General features: G+C 37.7%; 1 protein-coding gene across 6 annotated transcripts; it reads left to right on the forward strand.

The window, feature by feature from the left end:
- Positions 1 to 1,401: 1,401 nt before the first annotated feature.
- Positions 1,402 to 21,474, forward strand: nr1h4 (nuclear receptor subfamily 1, group H, member 4). Of its 6 annotated transcripts, none has more exons than XM_053622910.1 (10): positions 1,402 to 1,720; positions 3,232 to 3,404; positions 4,656 to 5,033; positions 6,790 to 6,930; positions 11,301 to 11,443; positions 12,324 to 12,422; positions 12,758 to 12,857; positions 12,993 to 13,139; positions 19,790 to 19,903; positions 20,808 to 21,474. In XM_053622910.1, the coding sequence occupies exons 2-10, from the start codon at positions 3,308 to 3,310 to the stop codon at positions 21,044 to 21,046; spliced, it is 1,458 nt and encodes a 485-aa protein (XP_053478885.1). In that variant the 5' UTR covers positions 1,402 to 1,720; positions 3,232 to 3,307; the 3' UTR covers positions 21,047 to 21,474. The 6 variants fall into 6 exon arrangements, with proteins under 6 accessions (XP_053478885.1, XP_053478886.1, XP_053478887.1 ...); XM_053622911.1 differs by having other exon boundaries at positions 1,402 to 1,716; XM_053622912.1 differs by having other exon boundaries at positions 1,402 to 1,716; positions 3,271 to 3,404.
- Positions 21,475 to 22,941: the final 1,467 nt, after the last annotated feature.

Here is a 22,941-nt window from a genome sequence, read left to right on the forward strand (position 1 = left end):
TAGTTCAAGGTCATGGACCATGTAATAATCTGACACTAACACATTTTATTTTGGATTTTGATGGCATATTTAAGGGGCAGTTTCCAAGTTTAACGAGCTCTTTGATTGTTTTATTTCACCATCCTGTCTTTTATCTTATGTTTTATGATTTGGTGTGGTTCTAAACCAGTAAGTTGCACATACACTGAATGTGAGATCAAGTGTCAGACATTGTGGCCTTCAGGATATTACACTATTTGGAGAGTACATTGTGTCTCTTTATTTAAAATCTTGTAAATATTTAACAGAATTGGGTAGGACTGATAATGTCATAGCTTCTGTCTATGATCTGGCAATTTTGATATCTCCACTGCTGGTTTACAATAATGGTGAGTAAAGTCCATAACAACAGTGTACAGTAGCTGATAGTAGAGGCATGTGTGTGTGTGTGTGTGTCCTTCAGTCAAGGCCAACTACTCCCTATTGCCCTCTTCACTCTCTGTGCAGCAGCTACACAAACAGTAAAGAGCCAATGGCAAAGGTTTTATTTATTTCAGAATGCTTTGTGTGTTGACTCAGAAAGACCCACTCTGGATGGAGCAACAGCCAGTAAATGATTAAGAGTTTATTCACAATTATAACAGCACTGGTCTTCATCATAGTTCAGGTTAATTTCCTTTCAGAAGTGGGGTGTCTGGTGACTAAGAGTGAACAGGATGTGCCATGCGCCAAAAGAGCTCATATTGAAGAAACTCTTTTGCGAGTGGAATGGGAGTGAATCATTATATTTGGTCATATTATCACTGATAATTATTCTCTAGAAGATTCTTTTGAACATATGTAATACTTGTAACCAATATAACCCATCAACTGCAATTAGACATAAATTATATAAGTGGGCACATTAGATAAAGAGATCTCAGAGTGGAATGAATCAACCTTTTTTCCCATAAAGACTACTATTTTATATTTATTTTCATCAATCCAGTTTACAAAGGCTTGCAGCTTTGTTCCCAAAGGGCACTTGTGTTGTGTGTGGATGAGCAGAAACTGTCAGACATTAAATGAAAAGAAAGGTGTTGTCTGTATGGAGTTTTGCATGTTCTTTGGCCACATGTGTTTCCTCCAGGTTCCCACATCCCAAAAACATGCATGTAGGTGCACTGGCTACACTAAACTGCCACTAATTGTGAAAGGTGTGTGACAGTGTGTGCACATGATGCCTTGTGATGGATTTATTTCAGACCCATGAGAGATTTGTGCAGGCTTTAGATACTGACATGTATCGTGTTGACAATGGATGCATGGATGGCAATGATGGATGAATGGATGTAATCATGTTTGTACAGTGTGTGTGTGTGTGTGTGTGTGTGTGTGTGTGTGTGTGTGTGTGTGTGTGTGTGTGATCTCTGCCTGGGACTTGGTTATGCTGGGCTGATATCTAGGGAGGTGATGGTGCTGCTATATTTGTGGGGCTGTCAGCCAAGGTTTAGGAGGTGATGGGAGAAGCCAGATGAGGGGGTAGGGGGAGGACTATTAGTCCTAATGGAGCGAGAGTTTAATTAATAACTACTGTCCCCTTTCCCCATGACCTGATCTGTCCAGCCTAGACGCCTAACAGAAGCAGCTATTTGTCCATATCCAAATACTGATGATTCCAAATATCTGTTGGACTTTTGAAGAACCATATATTATGTGAAACAGATTGGAAGCAGAGATCAACCCCAAGAATAAAAAGTAGGTAAGAAAATAACTTTTTAAATATCACAAACAAAAGAATCGAAATAAAACGACTTACCAGCATAATGAAGGAAATTACACCACAGTTTTATAGTCCTCATGGACTATAAAAAGGACTTTGTACTATTGACTTAAGAGGGATGATGTGAATATGATTCTGTAATGTCATGACGGTTTGCCTGGTTTTAGGAAGATAGGAACTTAGAAGAAGAAGAAGAAGCATGTTCATTTGTCTGGAGATACCAAAGCTTAAAGAGTTGAAAAATCTAAGACTATATAATTAATTCATGTATGTTCAATTTTAACCGCAGTTCATTTTCGTTCAGCTTTAATAACTTCAAAATCAGTTTAAAAAATATATTAAATACACTACTAAACTTTAAAATTTTTTAAATGACTTTGCTAATGACGTTGCACTGTTCTGACTTTGAGGCAAATGTATTTTATTGCAAATGTGCGAGCAATATGACACAGTAATTACCATATAGACGTACATATTGTCTTACAAGCCTGACCAAAAGACTGAAAGACTGTTCTTTCATCTTAAACAACATAGCTACTGATATTTAAGAGTCTTGCAGAATCTATGCCTCGAGGTGCATTGAAGCTGTCCTGGTGGCCCATGATGGCACTTTACTAAGACATTTTAATTTGTTACTTGTGATCATTTATACTTAAATTAAAGTTTCTACATATGAAATAAATATAAATATCTACAAATATTTGTACCCTTTGCCTTTTCAGCCTGCATCATTTCTCTTAGGTACACTGTCAATTAGTTTAGTAAGGAAATCAGCTAGTATGGTATTATTTAACATCTTGGAGAGCTTGTCAAAGCTCCTTTATAGTCCCCCTAACTTCTGTTTCTGCAGGGAATTCATGACCTTTTAATCTAAAACAGTTGTCTATTAATCAGTATCCTATTTCCTTTGATGGCATACATAAATGTTTTCAGTATTTGGCTTTTTTTTTCTTACCGAGATATGAATGTATGATACATTAAATTGATATTAAAGATAAAAGTTAACTTAAGTTAACTTGTGATTGGTTTGATAAAAAAGTAGAGGTGATTTTTGTGAAACAGTACGTTGTTAATATAATGTAATTAATATGGTAGGAGTAGAAAAATGCCAATGTAGTCCACAAAATGTCCAGAGAAACCCAGTGTTTCAAATATCTAGAGGTTTCAGATCCTACAGCCTCAGAAGCACTTTGCTTGTACAGTTCATGAAGGGCCTTCGTCCAAATAGTCCTGTTTCTGTGGAAACTTTGTGTGCTTTGATGCCCTTTTACTACATCCAGCATTATTAGTAATTAGAAGTAGTAAACATCCAGCATTAGTATTTATTGCATTCTTCTTCAGAAACATCAATATAATTAGATTACAGTAGAATTACATTTCCCACATATTCCACCTGAGAGTCCACACACATGCCTAGGCCTTTTATAGAAATTACTTATGATACTTATGTTATGTTATTGTGCTCTGATCTCAGTTATATATTTTTTCAGGGTTAATCTTATCAGTTCTGTTCTGCATTGACAAATCAGGCCCATTTTGGCCCTAGGGCCACACATAGGCTTCTGGATGAATGAGTGGGTAGGCCCTGATGTCAATGTTGTGGGACCACTGCAGATGCCACCAAGTGATGGCTTCTCCCTGCCAGAGGGATCACACTTCTTTGGTAAGTAGGTCCATGGTTAAATAAGCAAAACAAAATCCAAGCCACTGGACATACTAGTGCTTCTAATTCTTTCATTTAAGTCATACTGAATCATCAATGGATATATGTATGATCATTTTTACTTTTCACAATATCAGTATGAAGTATGTCTGAAAACCATGTGTGAAAGTGACTCTGGTCTTTTACGATCCAGCTGCATGTAATAGACATAGAAATGAGACTGTCAGGTTAATAAGCAACCGTGGCAACCTTTGTTCCCCTTGGCACTATTGAGCCAAGAATGAAGTTATCCTGGAGTGGCTGGGGTTTATGAAATGAGAGCTCTTTTCCAATAGTGAAAAAAGGAGTTACTTTGATGAATTAAAAAATGTTCTCTGTTGGTCAGTTTTTGGCCCAGAGGCAGATGATTGGTGCCCACACTGGGTCCTGCTGAAATGTTCATGGGGCAGGAAAAGACTTCAGGTTGGTACACAATGTGTTGTAGAGAGACAGAAGGAATGAATGGTAAATTTGATAATTAAGGAATAATTTAAGTGTAATGGGTAAGCAGTGAACAGAATGTTTTTGTGCCCTCTTTAGTTGATTTTAGAGGGAGAACTATGGTTAGTTTTGTTACTTAGTAACTATTGTTGTTACTAAATTAAAACCCTAAAGTGACAAAAAAATGTCTTTGTTTAAGTGGATGTACACTTATATTTATATTACGTACAATTGAATTATGAAGCCATATATGTCAATTTAGTGTAAATACCTCTTGAATGGTTAGGTGTTGGCACAAATTGTATGTGGTTAATTATTTCTGACTTTACTAGATTTTTAGCAGACTGCAAAATGTTTTATAACTGAAGCTGTTTTCTGAGTAGAACTCTTGCTCTCGTACCAGCAAATTTGTAAAAATAGAAAAATAGACTTGATTCAATTAATATGGAAAGTTTAATGTTAGGATTAGGAGTGTGGTTAGTGTTTGTACCTTTCCTTATGGCTTAATGTGTATGAAATCAAGTGAAATTTCCATTAATTTTGCCCATACTTGCACAAATTTGTTTTTAAAACTCTACTGTGCTGTAGTGCTAGTGCTGCTACTACTAAGTACACCGGTAACAGTACTACTGTTTGTTGTGGTTTTGCTAATTACTGCTTTGGTATAGGGTACATTAACACTGTGTGGCTATCTCCATGCTGTTAACTTGAGCTCCGTAGTTTGATGACATGTTTAAACTGACAGCCTGACATTGTCTCCTCCTCTTTCAGATATTCTGGCAGAGCAGAGTAGCCCTCTGCTTCAGGACCAAGAGGTCTTGCCTTTCGGCAGCTATCCAGGCATGCAGTTCTCCACAATGGAGCAATCCATGTCCTCACCATCGTACTACTCCAATCAGCACTATTATCCCCAGTACAGCACAGAAGACTGGTGCTCCCCGATCCCCATGCTGGAACTGAGGAAAGGCCCACTGGAGGGGAGCTATGAGACAGAGATCGAGGAGCCAATCCCTGTTGTACCAACTGTATATAAGAGACCTAGACATGCTGCCAATTCAGGCAGGTTCAAAGGAGAAGAACTGTGTGTGGTGTGTGGGGACAAAGCCTCGGGGTACCACTATAACGCTCTCACGTGTGAAGGATGTAAAGGTGAAGACCAGAGATTGCTATGTTGGTTTGAGATGAGCTTATGGCATAACGTACAGTATGTTGCTGTATTTCATCAACCCACTAGAAATTGTGGATGTGTAGACCTATAACCTCTAACCTTTCCACATTTCAATTAGGGATGCACCGAATGTTCGCCAACCGAAATTATTCAGCCGAAAATAGCAAAAAAAGCACTTTCGAATAAGTGAAAAGGCCAAATAAATTTGACCGAACAGTGACGTGTTTGATGACGCGACCAAATAGCCTAGCAACCACAGTGAAACCAAATGTCACGACCTCGATGAGGGGGCGCGCACATGCACGAGCTACGTGCACGAGCTACATGCCCTTCGGATGTTTACTGTGCGTTTGTTTTGTTTCTGTCACATTGCAAGACGTAAGGGAGTAGAGTACGGAAGCAGGTAAAGACGTATTTATTTAAGGGCAGGCAGACAAATCCTATATCTACTATAATACTCCGCGAGGTGTACAGGGACGCTGTGGTACATATATCCCCAGTATAATCAGCCGTATAGAACCGAATAGAACCATTTTTTGCACTCTTGTCAATGCACTTTTTAATGCACTTTTTTGTTGTAGGCTACAGAGTGTTACATTCTTTCAGCAGTCAGTTATAGGCCTAACATCGGCTATTCTAGGGGAGCTCAAAGATGACCACATAAAAATATTTTTATTTTACTCATTTATTGATTTAAAGTTATATTGTGCCTTGCTGGTAGCCTATGCCTGCTGGAATGAAAAAAAAAATCTTCAGTGTTAAATAAATATTTTGAAATTGTAGTTTTTGTAATTGATTTTTTTCTTTGAAAAGCAAGACAAAATAGTAAAAAGCACATTTTGACTATTTAATTTATGCAGTGGTGGAAAAAATGGCAAAATAAATGGAAAAAACGTGTTCGGTCTTCGGCTTTCGGCCAAGTTTTTCGTTATATTCGGTTTCAGCTTCGGCCAAGAATTTTCATTTCGGTGCATCCCTAATTTCAATCACTCCAATGTATTATCTGTAGCCTTCCTTTTAGTAATATCATGCCAAATCTACATGACTATTTCAGCAATCAGTTCCAGTTCCTCTAAATTCCTCACTTGTACTAAATGCATAATAGTACATCTTCATAGCACATTTGAGACAGTAACCCAGCCCCTATAACTCTGACGCAGTATATGACATGCAACCCCATGATCCAATTTTAGCTCTTTGAAAAAGCCTTGGCTGGATGACTGCCAGTGTAATTCCACCTGTGCATGGACAATGCCCAAAGGGCAGCCACTGGGCTGTACTCTCCAAGTCCCAGAGGCTTGATGCTCCCTCACACCCAGTCTAGATTTTGTTCCCTCTCAGCTTTCTGCTGAATAATGACGCAGGCAACTGGAGCTTTGTGCTTCCATGCAATGTTAATGTGTGTCATTGTGTTCATCAGCTCATGCTAGAATGTGTAATTACTTGTCCAAGAAGCATTGGACTGCGGAGGTCTGATGCCTGGAAGTAGGCATGGAGCAGTACTATGTTACAGCATCGTGTGTAACTTACACTGAAATACAGTAATAATTTAAAGGAAGCATTGTCAAGGTCATATAGAAGCAGTGTCTGTTTGTTGTCTCAAGCTATTGTCTTATCTTACAAACAAAAAATTACATATTACTTAATGTACCATCTGGCAGTCAGGTGTTTCATCTAAAGTTTCATCCAAAAAATTTTCAACAAAAGCATCCATACACATATATTGCTTTCTTGCAGGGTTTTTCAGAAGAAGTATAACAAAGAATGCAGTATATAAGTGTAAAAGTGGAGGGAACTGTGAGATGGACATGTACATGCGCAGAAAATGCCAAGAGTGCCGACTCCGGAAGTGCAAGGAGATGGGAATGCTTGCAGAATGTGAGTACAAAAAAACGCAACGAGAACAAAAGCTTCTCCCATGACAACATATATCCACTAGTTAATTAAAGCTATTTTGTGATAATGCTTAAATGAACCTACATAAGATAATGGTAAAAAAACTTGAGTCTCTGAATTTGTTGTGTAATTTTTATAGAGAAGTTCTGCCACAGTTTACCCCAACTGCTCACTTCTACCTCATGACATTATATTATACCACTATATCATTAACTGACAGTCAGACTGCGGACACTGGATAAGATCAAACAGATAGTGATTATTGTAGAATCAGGAGCTAATATACTGCAACTGAGAGACAGAAAGTCAGACAGTTCTGAAAAGTGTGACTATAAGGTTCAAAAATGTAAAAAGAAGGCTTATTTATAGACTTGTTTACATTTCCAAATGTGAAAACTATCCACTAACTGTCTATAAAAATGTCATCCATTCATCTTCATTGACCATTTTATCCTGGTCTGGGTTGCAGAGCCTATCCCAGGAAACACTGGGCGTAAGGAACACTGGGAATACACCTTGGGTGGGATGCCAGTTTATCAAAGGACACCATGCACACACATACACACACCTAGGGGCAACTGAGAATAGCCAATCCATCTACCAGCATGATTTTGGGAGGTGGGAGGAAACCAGAGAACCAGGATGAATTCCACAGTGACACTGGGAGAACATTCAGAACTCTGCATAGACAGTATCCTAAGCTCAAGATCAAACTAGGAACCCTGGCATTTTGAAGAGGCAACACTACCTGCTGCACCACTGTGCTGCCACACAGTGGAAAATCATTTACCTAATATTTATACTCTTTCAGATATGATTAATCCTAGAACTTATGGGTTCTTCGATTTGTCTCTCTAGATGCCTATGAGAGTCTTTCCCTATCAGAGAGGGTTTTAAGTGGAACCTCTGTAGGATGCCAAGAACCCTTAACTATCCAAAGAACCCTTGAAAACCTATTTTTCTAAAAGTGTAAGAGTGTGAAAGGAAGTGTGGAATCACTTATGATTCCTTGGAGCTGAGGAGGCTAACTGAGAATGTGTCTGAATGTTGAGTTTTAATGGAATGAAAGAACAGCTGGCAGTAAGGGTAGGTTTGATGAAAGTATTATTGCATTATGGGCTTCCCAGTGATGCAGCATAATTAGGCAAGCTGCAGTGCATGGAGCTGTCAGGTAGAGTAAAGAACAGGCCGTACTCAGCTCCTGTTGCTCATAAATAGTGCATTAACATTTATATAAATATTGCAGGCAGCAGGCATTCGGCGTTCGACCTGTTCCCAATGCATGTCCAGTCAAACAGTCGCTAATCTGCCCTGGAAAAAATCCAAAGTCTGTCTTAAAGTCTTTTCTTATTCACCGAGGGGGCAGTTCCCTGAAGCTCATTCATGTACCTGAAGCAGTAACACCAAATGCAATCTTGTATGTATTATGTATATATAAGTCAATACCTACCGTTCAAATCACAAAAAATCTGAAAATGAAAATACTTTTAAAAGTGAAAAAAGTCTAAATAAAAAAACCCATAAAGAATAGAAATGAAATACTACATAATATTTTGCTGTGACCAGCCTTTTTCAGGAAAACTGCCTTCAGAATGTTCTATATTTCTGCACAAATATGACCCAAAGCATCATCAGATTTCCTTTTAGAAGTCCTAAAAGTAGATAAAGTGAACCCAATTAAACAAATGAGACAAAAATATTATACTTGGTCATTTATTTATTGAGGAAAATGATCCAATATTACATATCTGTGAGTGCCAAAAGTATGTGAACCTTTGCTTTCAGTATCTGGTGTGACACCCTTGTGCAGCAACAACTGCAACTAAAAGTTTCCGGTAACTGTTGCTTGGTCCTGCACATCGGCTTGGAGGAGCTTCAACTCTGGGATGTTGGTGGGTTTGCTCACATTCACTGTTTGCTTCAGGTCTTTCCACAACATTACTATGGGATTAAAGTCAGGACTTTGAGTTGGCCATTCCAAAACATTAACTTTATTCTTCTTTGGTAGATTGACTTGTGTGCTTAGGGTCATTGTCTTGCTACATGCCCCCCTTTCTCTTGAGATTCAGTTCATGGACAGATATCCTGATATTTTCCTTTAGAATTCACTGGTATAATTCTGAATTTATTGTTCCATCAATGATGGCAAGTCGTCCTCGCCAGATGCAGTAAAACAGGCCCAAACCATGATACCACCACCACCATGTTTCACAGCTGGGATAAGGTCCTTATGCTGGAATGCAGTGGTTTCCTTTCTTCAAACATAACATTTCTCATTTAAACCAAAAACACTATTTTGGAAACTGCAGAGGGGCAGCAATGTTCTTTTTGGAGAGCAGTGGCTTTCTCCTTGCAGTCCTGCCATGCACACCGTTGTTGTTCAGTGTTCTGATGGTGGATTCATGAACATTAGCATTAGCCGATGTGAGAGAGGCCTTTAGTTGCTTAGAAGTTACCCTGGGTTCCTTTGTGATCTTTGTTGGTTGATCACTCCTGGGGAAGGTAACAATCGTCTTGAATTTCCTCCATTTTTATACATCATCTGTCTGACTGTGGATTGGTGGAGTCCAAACCCTTTAGAGATGGTTTTGTAACCTTTTCTAGCCTGATGAACAACTCTTTTTCTGAGGTCCTCAGAAATCTCCGTTGTTCGTGCCATGATACACTTCCACAAACATGTGTTGTAAAGATCAGACTTTGATAGATCCCTGTTCTTTAAGTAAAATAGGGAGCTCATTCACACCTGATTGTCATCCCATGGATTGAAAACACCAGACTCTAATTCCACCTTCAAATTAAACTGTTAATCCTTGAGGTTCACATACTTTTGCCACTCACAGATGTGTAATAATGGATCATTTTCCTCAATAAATGAATGACCAAGTATAATATTTTCTGTCTCATTTGTTTAATTCTGTTCTCTTTAGCTACTTGTAGAACTTTTGTGAAAATATGAAGATGTTTTCGGTCATATTTATGCAGAAATATAGAAAATTCTAAAGGGTTCACAAACTTCCAAGCACCACTTTAAATAGACTGTGCAGTTTTATAAAGTAAATGACTGGTAGGCAGTCATTCTTTAGCAGAATTTGACTATTATTTGCTTTTGTCTCTGCATGTCCCAGACCTCCTCAGTGACTATGTTTACATGCACATCAATATTCTAATATTAATCAGAATTTGGAAATATTCTAATTAGTATTGAGTCATGTAAATGCCGCCGTCCGATTGCCCAATTCAGATCAAGACAATATTCTGATTCCCCAAATTCTGATTCCCACCCCTGGAATATGATTGTTTTAATCTGAAAATTGTTGCATGTAAACACCAGGCATACTTATAATAATCATTTATACAGAAATATTCTGATACTTGTATGCATATATACATCGTATTCAGAATATGGCTGCAACCCGAATATAGACTGTAAATGGAATTTGATGTGCATGTAAACATAGTCAATTACAAAAAAAACTATTTTATTGTGCTGAATGTAAATGGGAAGAAATACGTGGATGCCACACTAAGAAAAAAAATGTTTAGACCAGCCGTCACATTGAGTTGCTTACAGCACTTGGGTGTTTCTCTTAGGAATCCCCACACTAACATGTTTGCATCCACACATCTTCAACACACAATTTTTACATACATGATATCTTAAGCTGGTCTGAAATTCTGGTGTAAAATATAAATAAGCAAATATACTACAAAGTATAACAAAATATATATGAAAATGCAAGCTGCTCCATTAGTTTTGGCTATTTTACACAGCACACAGTGTATTGTTTGCACTAATGAATTTTTAGCCTGCTAAAACTGAATTTTTAGCCTACTAAAACATGTAATATTTAATAGTATTAAATACAGACAATACAGCTCTATGTTAATATCCATGCTCAATATGCTCATTAACTCATATGGTATTCTCGAATATCAAAATTTGTCATAATATACATCCCTAATGTTGACAAGGGGGATTCTACCTGAAAATAGACAGCTCAACTAAATAAGTTAACAACACAAGTGTGGAGCTTTTATTCTTTGTTTTTAACCAGAGGTTCTTCCTCTTAAATTCCTCTGTCTATAGGTCTGGCCATGCATTCTTGTTTTTGCCTCAGTAATTGAAGAAGCTATAAAATGTTATGAATTGTATCCGTTTCTAACTTACCTAGCTGACTAACATTAGTTAACTGTTATAGCCTAGATAGCCAGAAGATTTTTAGCTACCCCTGACTACTAATTTTACCAGTAAATCAATGGATACACTGGTCTGTGTCTTCTCACTGGTCTGTGTCTTCTCAATGAGCATGTCTACATAGCTATTAATTTATTTATCGGTCTGTTTTAACCAGGTCTGCTAACAGAGATCCAGTGCAAGTCCAAAAGGCTGAGGAAAAACCCCAAGGCCTCATCGGAAGATGGTACAGGAGATGATGCAGAGCTGGGAGACAGTGGAGATGCTAAGCAGGTCACATCCACAACAAAAACCTTAAAAGTGAGTGCACAATTAAAAAATTCATGTACAGTATATAAAATACTGTTTATATTCAGCAGCACATTTTACATTTACATTTACATTTAAATTTATTAATTTAGTAGATGCTTTTATCCAAAGCAACTTAGAATTGAGGAAATACAAGCAAAGCGATATATCAAGCGGAGAACAATACAAGTAGCGCTACTATAGAAGATCTTTATTTGAGTTCTAGAAGAAGCAAAATGCGCAAAGTAGAGGTGTAAGAGCCAGAGTAAGGTGTTTTTTAAGTGCTCACGGAAGAGGTGGGTATTTAGCTGTTTTTTGAAGATAGTGACAGGTTCTGCAGTCCGGATTGAGGTTGGAAGTTCATTCCACCACTGAGGGACAGTTAGTGTGAAGGTTCTGGAAAGGGACCTTGAGCCACACTGAGAAGGCACTACTGAGCGTCGGTTTTAATCAATCGCAGATTGCGTGAGGGAACATAAGCCTTCAGGAGAGTGTTGAGGTAGGGGGGTGTTGTTCCAAACAAGGTCTTGTACGTGAGCATCAAGGCCTTGAATTTGATGTGGGCGGCTACAGGAAAACCAGTGGAGGAAAATGAAGAGGGGTGTGACATGGGTTCTCTTGACATTGCCTATAAAATGCCTATATTTACATATTGAGTTGAAACACATGCACGCATGCCTGAGTTTATTACATTGTAACATAACTAATTCAGGTCACAAGTACAGCTTTTATTGAAGAATCATTAAAGAGGTACAAGTTCAGTCACTGACTTCCTGGTAGCAATGTCTTTCTTGGGAAATGATTCCTCTGATAGACTTAAACCAAAATGACACTGGTAACATTAATTACTTTGCATATTCTCTTTTATTTCTAAAACATCTTTTTACCCTAGGAAAAAGTGGAACTAAATCAAGACCAGCAGACTTTACTAAGTTATATTCTTGATGCATACAACAGACATCGTATTCCTCCAGATATGGCCAAGAAACTGGTACTTTATTCTAATTAGATATTATATTTTCAATTTTCAATTTCAATTTATTAATGAATTATGTGAAAACTGTTCACTTAACACTAGGCTGTAAATGCACATAACATCTATAAACTGCATTCTTCTTACATTTATTAAATGTATTAATTTAAGACTTTAACCTCTGCTACTGCTAAAGTCAGTAAATGGCTTCAGAGCCTAATCTATGCTCAGTAAATGTTTAGCCACAGTTTCAGTATGGTTATGTAAGTCCTCTGAACAGCTCTTACTGTCCTAAAACATCTACAGTAGTAATTTGCTTAAGTGTCCAACTTTTTTTTTTTTTTTTTTAACAGCTCCAAGAACAGTTCAGCACAGAGGAGAACTTCCTCCTTTTGACCGAGATGGCAACCAGCCAGGTTCAGGTCCTGGTCGAGTTCACTAAAAACATCCCAGGTCAGGATACTTTTAAGGATTTCAACAAACAAATGATGTCAAAAATATTTTGTTTGTTTTAGCAATTTCAATTTACAGTTGATTGACACACTGATAAAAGTTTCTCGTAGTAGCTTCTTGATGATCTGTGAGCAGGTTTCCAGTCTCTGGACCATGAGGATCAGATTGCTCTACTAAAGGGTTCAGCAGTTGAGGCCATGTTCCTGCGTTCAGCCCAGGCCTTCACCAAGAAGCTGCCTCATGGACACACAGAGGTGCTGGAGGAGCGAATAAGAAAGAGTGGTAGGTTCCCTTTATCATGCACAAGATTCTAGGATAAGACTGTCAGGGGTCATGTTGTGAAGCGCTTTAAATATATTTCAAATGTAACTGTTGATTTTACTCTTTATACTCTTTATGGTCAACTGGAGTGAATAAGTGTGTGTGTGTGTGTGTGTGTGTGTGTGTGTGTGTGTGTGTGCGATTGTGCGATTGTGCCCTGCGATGGGTTGGCTGAAGTAGGGTAACACTTTACAATACTGTTCAACAACTCATAGATAACTATGCAGGGACAAAGTTGGAATGAATGAGTATTATAATACCACATAAGTCACTATTATTAGTGATATTGCCAGATCACCCTGCAGCTCTCGCCTGGTTTCCCAATGAAGCTAAGTAGGGTTGAGCCTGGTCAGACCTCCTGAGGAAAACTAAGGTTGCTGCTGGAAGTGGTATTAGTGAGGCCAGCAGGGGGTGCTCACCCTGTGGTCTGTGTAGGTCCTAATGACCCAGTATAGTGATGGAGACACTATACTGTAAAAACAGCACTGTCTTTGAGATGTTAAACTGAAGTCCTGACTCTCTGTGGTCATTTAAAAAATCCCAGGACACTTCTCATAAAAGAATAGGAATATAACCGCAGTCTCCTGGTGAAATTCGCCCATTGGATTTTATCTATCATGGCCCCCTAATAATCTCGTTCTGGCACACTATGGCTGCCGTCACATCATCAAGGTGGATTCTACACACTGGTGGTGGTTGAGGAGATTTCCCCCCATACAATGTAAAGCGCTTTGAGTGCCTAGAAAAGTGACTTAGCTATTAATATAGTACTAGATTTTTGCTCCTGCTTAGTCCCTGCATAGTTACTTATGAGTTGTTGAACAGTATAGTAAAGTGTTACCCGGAACTGGCATTAGGCTGCTTAACTTGAAAGCATTGTTCATGTGTGTATTCAGTCTAACATTGATGTATAAAATCTGCTAATAAGCTATAAATGAGCATTGAATTAAAAGTAAATGCTAGAATAAACCTGGAACACAATGCTTGCCTCCTTAGATGCCATTCATAAAGGTTAACATAAATAATGCATCAGTCTGGTCTAATTAAGGAACCTAAGAAATTTGCTTTCTCTTTATCTAGAGGTATAAATTACAAATGACATGAATTTCCCAGAACTCTGGGTACAGCACACTGTGTTCAAGTGGATACTTGATGTGCATGTCATAAAAGGAGATTCCTATTCAGCATGTTTGCATTTATCGCTACACACAAACTCTTATAGTGTTTAGTGTATAACAAGACTTAATGGTTGAGATACTAAAGAAAAGACATTTATAGGCATTTGATTTACAGCAGAATGTATTGTACACCATCTCTTTTGTGATGGATAGTATGACAAAATTAGTCTGGTGTGAGTCATGGAGCAGGATTCCTAAAATTAGCTTTTTAATTGTGACAAAATATTTGAAAACAGACCAAATTCATTGTCCTATAAATATTACATTCATGACCACACCAGCCAAAAGAGATACTGGCCCTTATTCAACAAAAATGTAATTTTGTGTACTGAAAGTCCAAGCTCATGTCTGGTTGGAGTGTGTGTATATTTGAGTGTACCATTTTAACATCCTGAACAATTGCTTGATTTGCAATTAAATATATCATCAATGGGAATAACAAGTATACTCAGTACCATGGTACAGTATCTCACAAAAGTGAGTACACCCCTCACATTTTTGTAAATATTTGATTATATCTTTTAATGTGACAACACTGAAGAAATGACACTTTGCTACAATGTAAAGTAGTGAGTGTACAGCTTGTGTAACAGTGTAAATATGCTGTCCCCTCAAAATAACTCAACACACAGCCATTAATGTCTAAACCGCTGGCAACAAAAGTGAGTACACCCCTAAGTGAAAATGTCTAAATTGGGCCCAAAGTGTCAATATTTTGTGTGGCCACCATTATTTTCCAGTACTGCCTTAACCCTCTTGGGCACCAGAGCTTCACAGGTTGCCACTGGAGTCCTCTTCCACTCCTCCATGATGACATCACGGAGCTGGTGGATGTTAGAGACCTTGTGCTCCTCCACCCTCCGTTTGAGGATGCCCCACAGATGCTCAGTAGGGTTTAGGTCTGGAGGCATGCTTGGCCAGTCCATCACCTTCACCCTCAGCTTCTTTAGCAAGGCAGTCGTCCTCTTGGAGGTGTGGTTGGGGTCGTTATCATGTTGGAATACTTCCCTGCGGCCCAGTCTCCGAAGGGAGGGGATCATGCTCTGCTTCAGTATGTCACCGTACATGTTGGCATTCATGGTTCCTTCAATGAACTGTAGCTCCCCAGTGCCAGCAGCACTCATGCAGCCCCAGACCATGACACTCCCACCACCATGCTTGACTGTAGGCAAGATACACTTGTCTTTGTACTCCTCACCTGGTTGCCACCACACACGCTTGACACCATCTGAACCAAATAAGTTTATCTTGGTCTCATCAGACCACAGGACATGGTTCCAGTAATCCATGTCCTTAGTCTGCTTGTCTTCAGCAAACAGTTTGCAGGCTTTCTTGTGCATCATTTTTAGAAGAGGCTTCCTTCTGGAACGACAGCCATGCAGACCAGTTTGATGCAGTGTGCGGCGTATGGTCTGAACACTGACAGGCTGACCCCACACTCCTTCAACCTCTGCAGCAATGCTGGGAGAACTCATACGTCTATTTTCCAAAGACAACCTCTGGATTTGACGCTGAGCACGTGCACTCAACTTCTTTGGTCCACCATGGCGAGGCCTGTTCTGAGGGGAACCTGTCCTGTTAAACCGATGTATGGTCTTGGCCACCATGCTGCAGCTCAGTGTCAGGGTCTTGGCAATCTTCTTATAGCCTAGGCCATGGATGTGGAGCAACAATTCTTTTTTCAGATCCTCAGAGAGTTCTTTGCCATGATGTGCCATGTTGAACTTCCAGTGACGAGTATGAGGGAGTGTGAGAGCGATGACACCAAATTTAACACACCTGCTCCCCATTCACACCTGAGATCTTGTAACACTAACAAGTCACATGACACCGGGATGGGAAAATGGCTAATTGGGCCCAATTTGGAGTGTACTCACTTTTGTTGCCAGCGGTTTAGACATTAATGGTTGTGTGTTGAATTATTTTGAGGGGACAGCAAATTTACACTGTTACACAAGCTGTACACTCACTACTTTACATTGTAGCAAAGTGTCATTTCTTCACTGTTGTCACATGAAAAGATATAATCAAATATTTACAAAAATGTGAGGGGTGTACTCACTTTTGTGAGATACTATAATTACATTAAAAACAGTTTGTATGATTTACAACCTGCATGTAAATATGCTTGGATATAATGGTTAAATTATCATTATATAAGTTATTATATAATTTAATATCAATACTAAAACAAACCAGATGCAATTTATTCATTTATAATTTGATTAATTAATTTCAGAACTTAATTACCTTATATGAACTAAGGATTTATTTATAGGGTATGGAAAGATAGCTCACTTATATTTATAAAGAAAGTGTAATTGAATCTGACTTCAGTTAAATTAGTTGAATCTAGTTCTAAATAGAGGTCACATGACTACATATACATAGGTGCAGTAATATTGGGAAATGGTTCAATAATTTTTTTTAACTAAATAAATAAAACAAGCACACTTCCATAACTGTTTTTTTTTTTTTTTTTTTTCCATTTTAGAATCCTCAGACTCAAATCTTTCTAACACAGCTTCACTGGAATTTTCCCATTTTCCTTTTTACTTCTTTCTTCAGCTCTTCAGACAGTTCTTATATTTCTCTGATTTACCTCAGATCTTGATAGCTTGCTGAATGGTTTATATTATTGGCTCACTATCACACAACATGCAAAAATTCGGCTGTGTTTCATGTAACCTGGATGTATATGATGGTAAATTGGGGCCATATGTATAGTACATGACCTGTGAATAAGGGATTAGCTGGAGGGAGCTTGCATCCATGCAGCTGAAGTTGATTCAACTTTTGTGCTCAAATCACAGCTCATTTTGATATCATGTCATGAATCAAATGCAGATTTGTTCATCTTTGCACTCCAATCTGTGCTTGATTTTATGCAACTTGACAAATAAGGGCCAATGGCATTTTAAAGCTCACTTGCTGGTGCAGCAAAATGCTTTCCCAGCCCTGAATCAGTTGAATTTAAAAATCCCATTTCAGCTTTGTCAGTCCTTTAGTGGGTGATTGAGTGCTGTCATTTCAATGCTGTTGATATTTCTATACAACGAATGCATTGCAGAAGAAACTGTCCCTCTGTTCCTCTTTAAGAGCTCAGAAATATTTACACCAAAGGCCATCCAGAGACAAAAAGGAAAGCCTCTGTCTAAAGAGGCCATTGTTCTCTATCTAAACATCGAGAGCTCTATTGTCCTTCTCGCTGCCTCTCTGCGCTCCTGACATTTCTCTGGTTTGAAGGGTCTTTGATGTGTCTGTGTATGCAGAGTCCTTTTCTCCATCCATCTCTTTGGGGAAAGCTGGTGACAAATGTTATCCCTCAATCTGAAAGGTTTTGAATGGATATCTGAAAGAAGTTAGCATCTAGCAATGATTGCATCTCTCTGAGTAAAAAACAAACAAACAAAAAAGACAGCTCTCTTAACATATGCTTGAGCATCCCGGGCTATTAGTATTAATTTTCAGAAAGGTTGGCCTTTATATAAGGCTTTTTTTGTATGTTTTGTTTCTATGTGTAGATATTGAATTATTAGAATCCCTGCAACACTAATTCTCTCAAGGAGTTCAAATGAGTTGAATTTCACTTCACAGAATATAATGACCTTTCACTGAAGGTTTTCCCTGATTGGCTGATTTCGAAAGGGAGATCATCTCCTGGCTCTTCACGCTGAACGCTTTACATCAAAATAGCGCTCTCAGCTCTCATACCCAACAAAGAATAATAATTACACCAATGATAACGATAAAGACAAAGACCTCACACAAAGCAGGCAAGCCCTTCAAAACAAGCTCCAAATGGATGGGTGTTTCTGAGAATCCCACTGAATGTGGAAACACATGCAGCTGTGCATGTGAACGCCAGATTCAGCCAGACCCGGTCCAGTGTTGGGAGACAGCGCTTGTTTTATGATTCGCTGATTTGCAAAAATCTTCATAATAATCTTCTCCAACTGGTATTTGCTTTAAATTCAAACATTCAATATTTCAGTGAATATTTCTTTATGCACACTGACTGCATGTGAATTTGTATACTGGCATCACTTAATCATTATGCACCAACACATATTCTGTATTCTGAAAACAACCTGGAGGAAATATATATCGTGTAAGTATTATTGAGACAGGCGCTTCTGTTAGGACTGTTTTATATATGATGGAACACATTGCCTCCTAGTGGCTTTGCTCTTCAAAGCTACTCATTACATACATCTACTGTACAATATACTGGCTTGAGACTGTTCCTGTTGATGGATTGATCAGCAGTTTTAGAATGTATGCCATTATAAAGATCTCACTGATCCTATTGTTAAATTTAGGCTTAGTCAGAGTTGGAAAATACTTGAATAATTGTACTTTGTTACTGTAATTAAGTACTATTTTGGAAGATTTGTACTTTACCCAAGTATTATTAATATTGAATATTGGTAGTTTTATTCAAGCAAATTAAAAAAACAACCATCCTTACATTTTCATTTTGACTTTTAACGTTCTCATTAAAAGTCTCAAATGCTATGAGATTTTTTTTTTTTTGTACTATTTTTTTCTTTTGCCTGGCTGTTTTGTGTTTTTTTAAGATATCCAATCAAATTCAGACTATACTAATGTGTCCCTTTCACACACAAAAACATACACCCACCACTCGTGGGAACATAGCAGTGCATAAAATAATGCAGATAAAGGCCAAGAGTTTCAGTTAATGTTCACATCAAACATCAGAATGGGTAAAAAAATAAATAAACCCAAAGTGATCTTAGTGAATTTGATAGTGACATCGTTGTTGGTGCCAGATGGGCTCGTTTGAGTATTTCAGAAACTGCTAATCTCGTGATTGTGGGATCACACGCATCAGTTTATACAGAATTGTGTGGAAAAGAAACCTTCTTTTGTATTGTTCTGTGCTGATTTGTCTTGATATTGATGAGGTAGAATGTAGAGACCTTGGGGCTTTTACTTGACTCGATTTTTGGCTTTATACAAGATTTTGACACTTTACCCATCTTATCTTCCTGCTATCTTGGTTTGTTGTTTAGAATCATCTGATTACTTCTTGGGGTTTTGCTTTGTGTTCTTGGAGACAAAAATTCTGATGTACAGCAAGGCCCACTGAGCAATGCGCCTTGATGTAGGACATCAGGCTTTTCTAGTAACATGGACAAGGGCTTCTCAAGTAACGGCCAGAAACTACATCTGAAGTTTGTTAAAATGGGGGAAACACTATGACATATTTAACGTTGAATCCTACGTAATCCTAATGTAATTAAAATAAAACCGAGAAACGTTGTTTTTTTTTTACTGTCTTGTTTAAGGCTTTAACATGTTTATGGAATAAAGTTAGGCTAATTATTAGTTAGGAATAAAGTCAGGCTTCACTGTGCACATCACTGATTAACCTGTCTCCTTGTTGCTTTTGCATTTTTTTCACCACAGGGATATCTGAGGAGTTTATTGACCCCATATTCAACTTTTATAAAAGTATTGGGGAGCTGCAGATGATCCAGGAGGAACATGCTCTCCTCACAGCCATCACTATTCTCTCCCCAGGTGTGTAAATGCCTGTCAAACAATGACCCAGTTATTAACAGCTGAGCTGAAATTTCTTCTTCCTCCAGTCACACTGTGTCATCGCCAGGTGGATGATGTCCCACATATTTCATTTTGTGCAAAAATGCTGGAGAAATATCTATATTAATTATTTGTTGTCATATGTTTTCTTAAGCTTTCTTTTAAACTTTATATTGCCACATATATTTATCGATTGCACCGTGATAACCTGAAAAAGGTTCCATACATGCAGCATTTCATTCAGGAAGTTTAAACATTATGAGACTGTTCATTTTAGTAGTTAATAATACATGAAGGTGAGATATTTAAAACTTTTTTTTTCCCCCTTATTGACCACATTTCCTTATCGTTTAGCCAAGAGTAACCTTATGCAGTGTAACCAAATTTCTAGAATAAGTTTGATCTCAAGACATCTGCATGTAGGGACTCTGATTTATCATCATGCACAGTAAAGTTTGGTATGCTATCCAAGTAATTGAGATGTTTGAGAAACATTGTATTCGCTATTGTAATGTGTCTCTTTGATTTAAAGTACCGTAGATCCATGTGTATCCTATTTTTGGAGAAATATCTGCTACAGTCTGAAATAGTTCTAGTGCTATAGTGATGCAAAACCATATAGTTGGTACTGTGTTCTGAGACTTTGCCTAAAATAAATGCAGAAATGGGAACTGGTGAAAGTATATCCAGCTAATAGACAGTATTGTGTCATTATGCTTTTGCATCACTATATACATTATATATAGTGCTTTGTAAAAATAAATATTCACCCCTAGAACATTTCCACATTTGATAGAGTTACAAGCTAGAACTGAAATGGAACGTTTGAAAGGTGAAAATCAGATTCTTAAGTAAGGTCCTGACAATGTTTTTGTTCTGGTAGATCGGCCGTATATTAGGGACCAGCAGGCTGTGGAGCGACTCCAGGAAGCCATGCTAGAGGTTCTGAGGAAGGTCTGCAAGCTGAAGCACCCTCAGGATCCACAGCATTTTGCCCGGCTGCTGGGCCGACTGACAGAGCTGCGCACTCTGCATCACCACCATGCTGAGATGCTGGAGTCATGGCGCATGAGTGACCACAAGTTTAACCCGCTGCTTTGTGAGATCTGGGATGTACAGTGAATCTGCAAGTAGAGGGGGGAAGGAAGCAAGACATTCAAAAACACTTAATATGCTGCCAGAGATAGGCTTTTAGTTCCTGGGAGTTAAGCTGTACCTGTAATATTGGAGAAACTGAGTGTGTTCTCAAGACTGCAGTTAAATATTGAATGTAATAAATATTGTATGGTCGTCTGTCACTAAAACGCTTAAGGAATGAGATATCTATGATATAACTGCAAAATAAATATGATTGTTTATATTTTTATGTGGATTTTGATATTGTTTGTTATAAAATGATTTTTTTAAATTATTTGTACGATTGGTAGCAGTAATCGGCAAGTTATAGCAGTAGCTTTGTACTTAAGAAGTGACAAGCAATGTGTCAAAAATGTGTCAGGTCAGGCAGCGCTAAAGCACTTAGACATTAAAGTTATACCATTCAAACAGCACAGCTGACATCCTTGCTCATTTTATTTCACAATCCTTAGATGTACTACATTCAAATACCATACACAGCCATTTATATCAGATATAATATGGTGAAAAAGTACATATTTAATAATATACCTATTTAATCTTTGTTTCATTTATGTTTCCTGGTATACAGCAGCAACCACAGACACACTTCGTTTACCTGATTACACTGTCATGAGATAAGGAAGAACATTAGCCTCTGAGGGGCTTTACACATTGAACTAACCTTTCAATTTTCCTCTTTCTACTTCCTCAATTTCTTGTGTGTGAAAATAAGTTATAATGATAAACTGACTTGAGTAGAATCATCTATGTACACTCAAGAGGGTTTTAGCAAGTAGAAGCCCCTCCTCCAGCTTTTAAAAGCTCTGACTCCTATTGTTAAGAGAAACAAATTTCACATCACTGTGGAACATTACTATGGGAGAAAGAAAGCAGAAAAAAAGCGAATTCAGGTAATTGACTTGCACATCTAGCGCTTTATCATAATATTTAATGAGTTATATACACTTGAATCAATATCAGTTAATTCTATGCACTGAAAAAAACATGAAAATGAATACATTGTTTACACATTTCACAAATTTTTTCATTAACATTTTTTATATGCATAAACACTTTTTTAAATTATTTTACAAATATTATATATATATATATATATATATATATATATATATATATATATATATATAAATTAAGCAAACAAGATGTGACTGAAGTGTACACTTTCAGCTTTAATTCAAGGGGTTTAATAAAATATTGCATTAAAGGTTTAGGAATTGCAGCATTTTTTTTCCCCTCCATTTTCACAGGCTCAAAAGTAATTGGACTAACTAACATAAACATAAATATTAGGATTATTCTTAATACTTGGATGCAAATCCTTTGCAGTCAATGACTGCCTGAAATCTGGAACCCATGGATATCTTCAAATGCTGCGTTTCCTATTATTATAAACCGTCAGGCATGGGACGCATGCAGAGAAGTTCCAATTATTCATCTGTTTTTTGCTTTTTTTATTCATCAATTATTCATCCAATTATTAATCATTCATTCAATTATTCATCATATTATTAATCTAGAACCCATGGATATCTTCAAATGCTGAGTTTCCTATTATTATAAACAGGCAGGCATGGGACGCATGCAGAGAAGTTCCAGTTATTCAAGATGAACAAAAAATCCGAAAACGCCTGAGTTTTATGAAATGGTTCTGTTGTAGCATGGTTGGTACACTGGTCTTTGCTCTTACAGTACTGAGTAAGGTAAGATGTGTTGTTAACCACTAAAAAACTTTACATGTACAATATTGTGCAAAAGTGTAAGGCATATGTAATGTAATGCTATAAAGCAAAGATGCCTTCAAAAATATTGAAATGAAACATTTCTACATAAAAAAAAAAGTCTATAAATAGCAGTAAAGAGTAATAAAATAAACAAAG

This window comes from Ictalurus furcatus, chromosome 4 (genome assembly GCF_023375685.1).
Source record: "Ictalurus furcatus strain D&B chromosome 4, Billie_1.0, whole genome shotgun sequence".
Classification (NCBI taxonomy): Eukaryota; Metazoa; Chordata; class Actinopteri; order Siluriformes; family Ictaluridae; genus Ictalurus; species Ictalurus furcatus.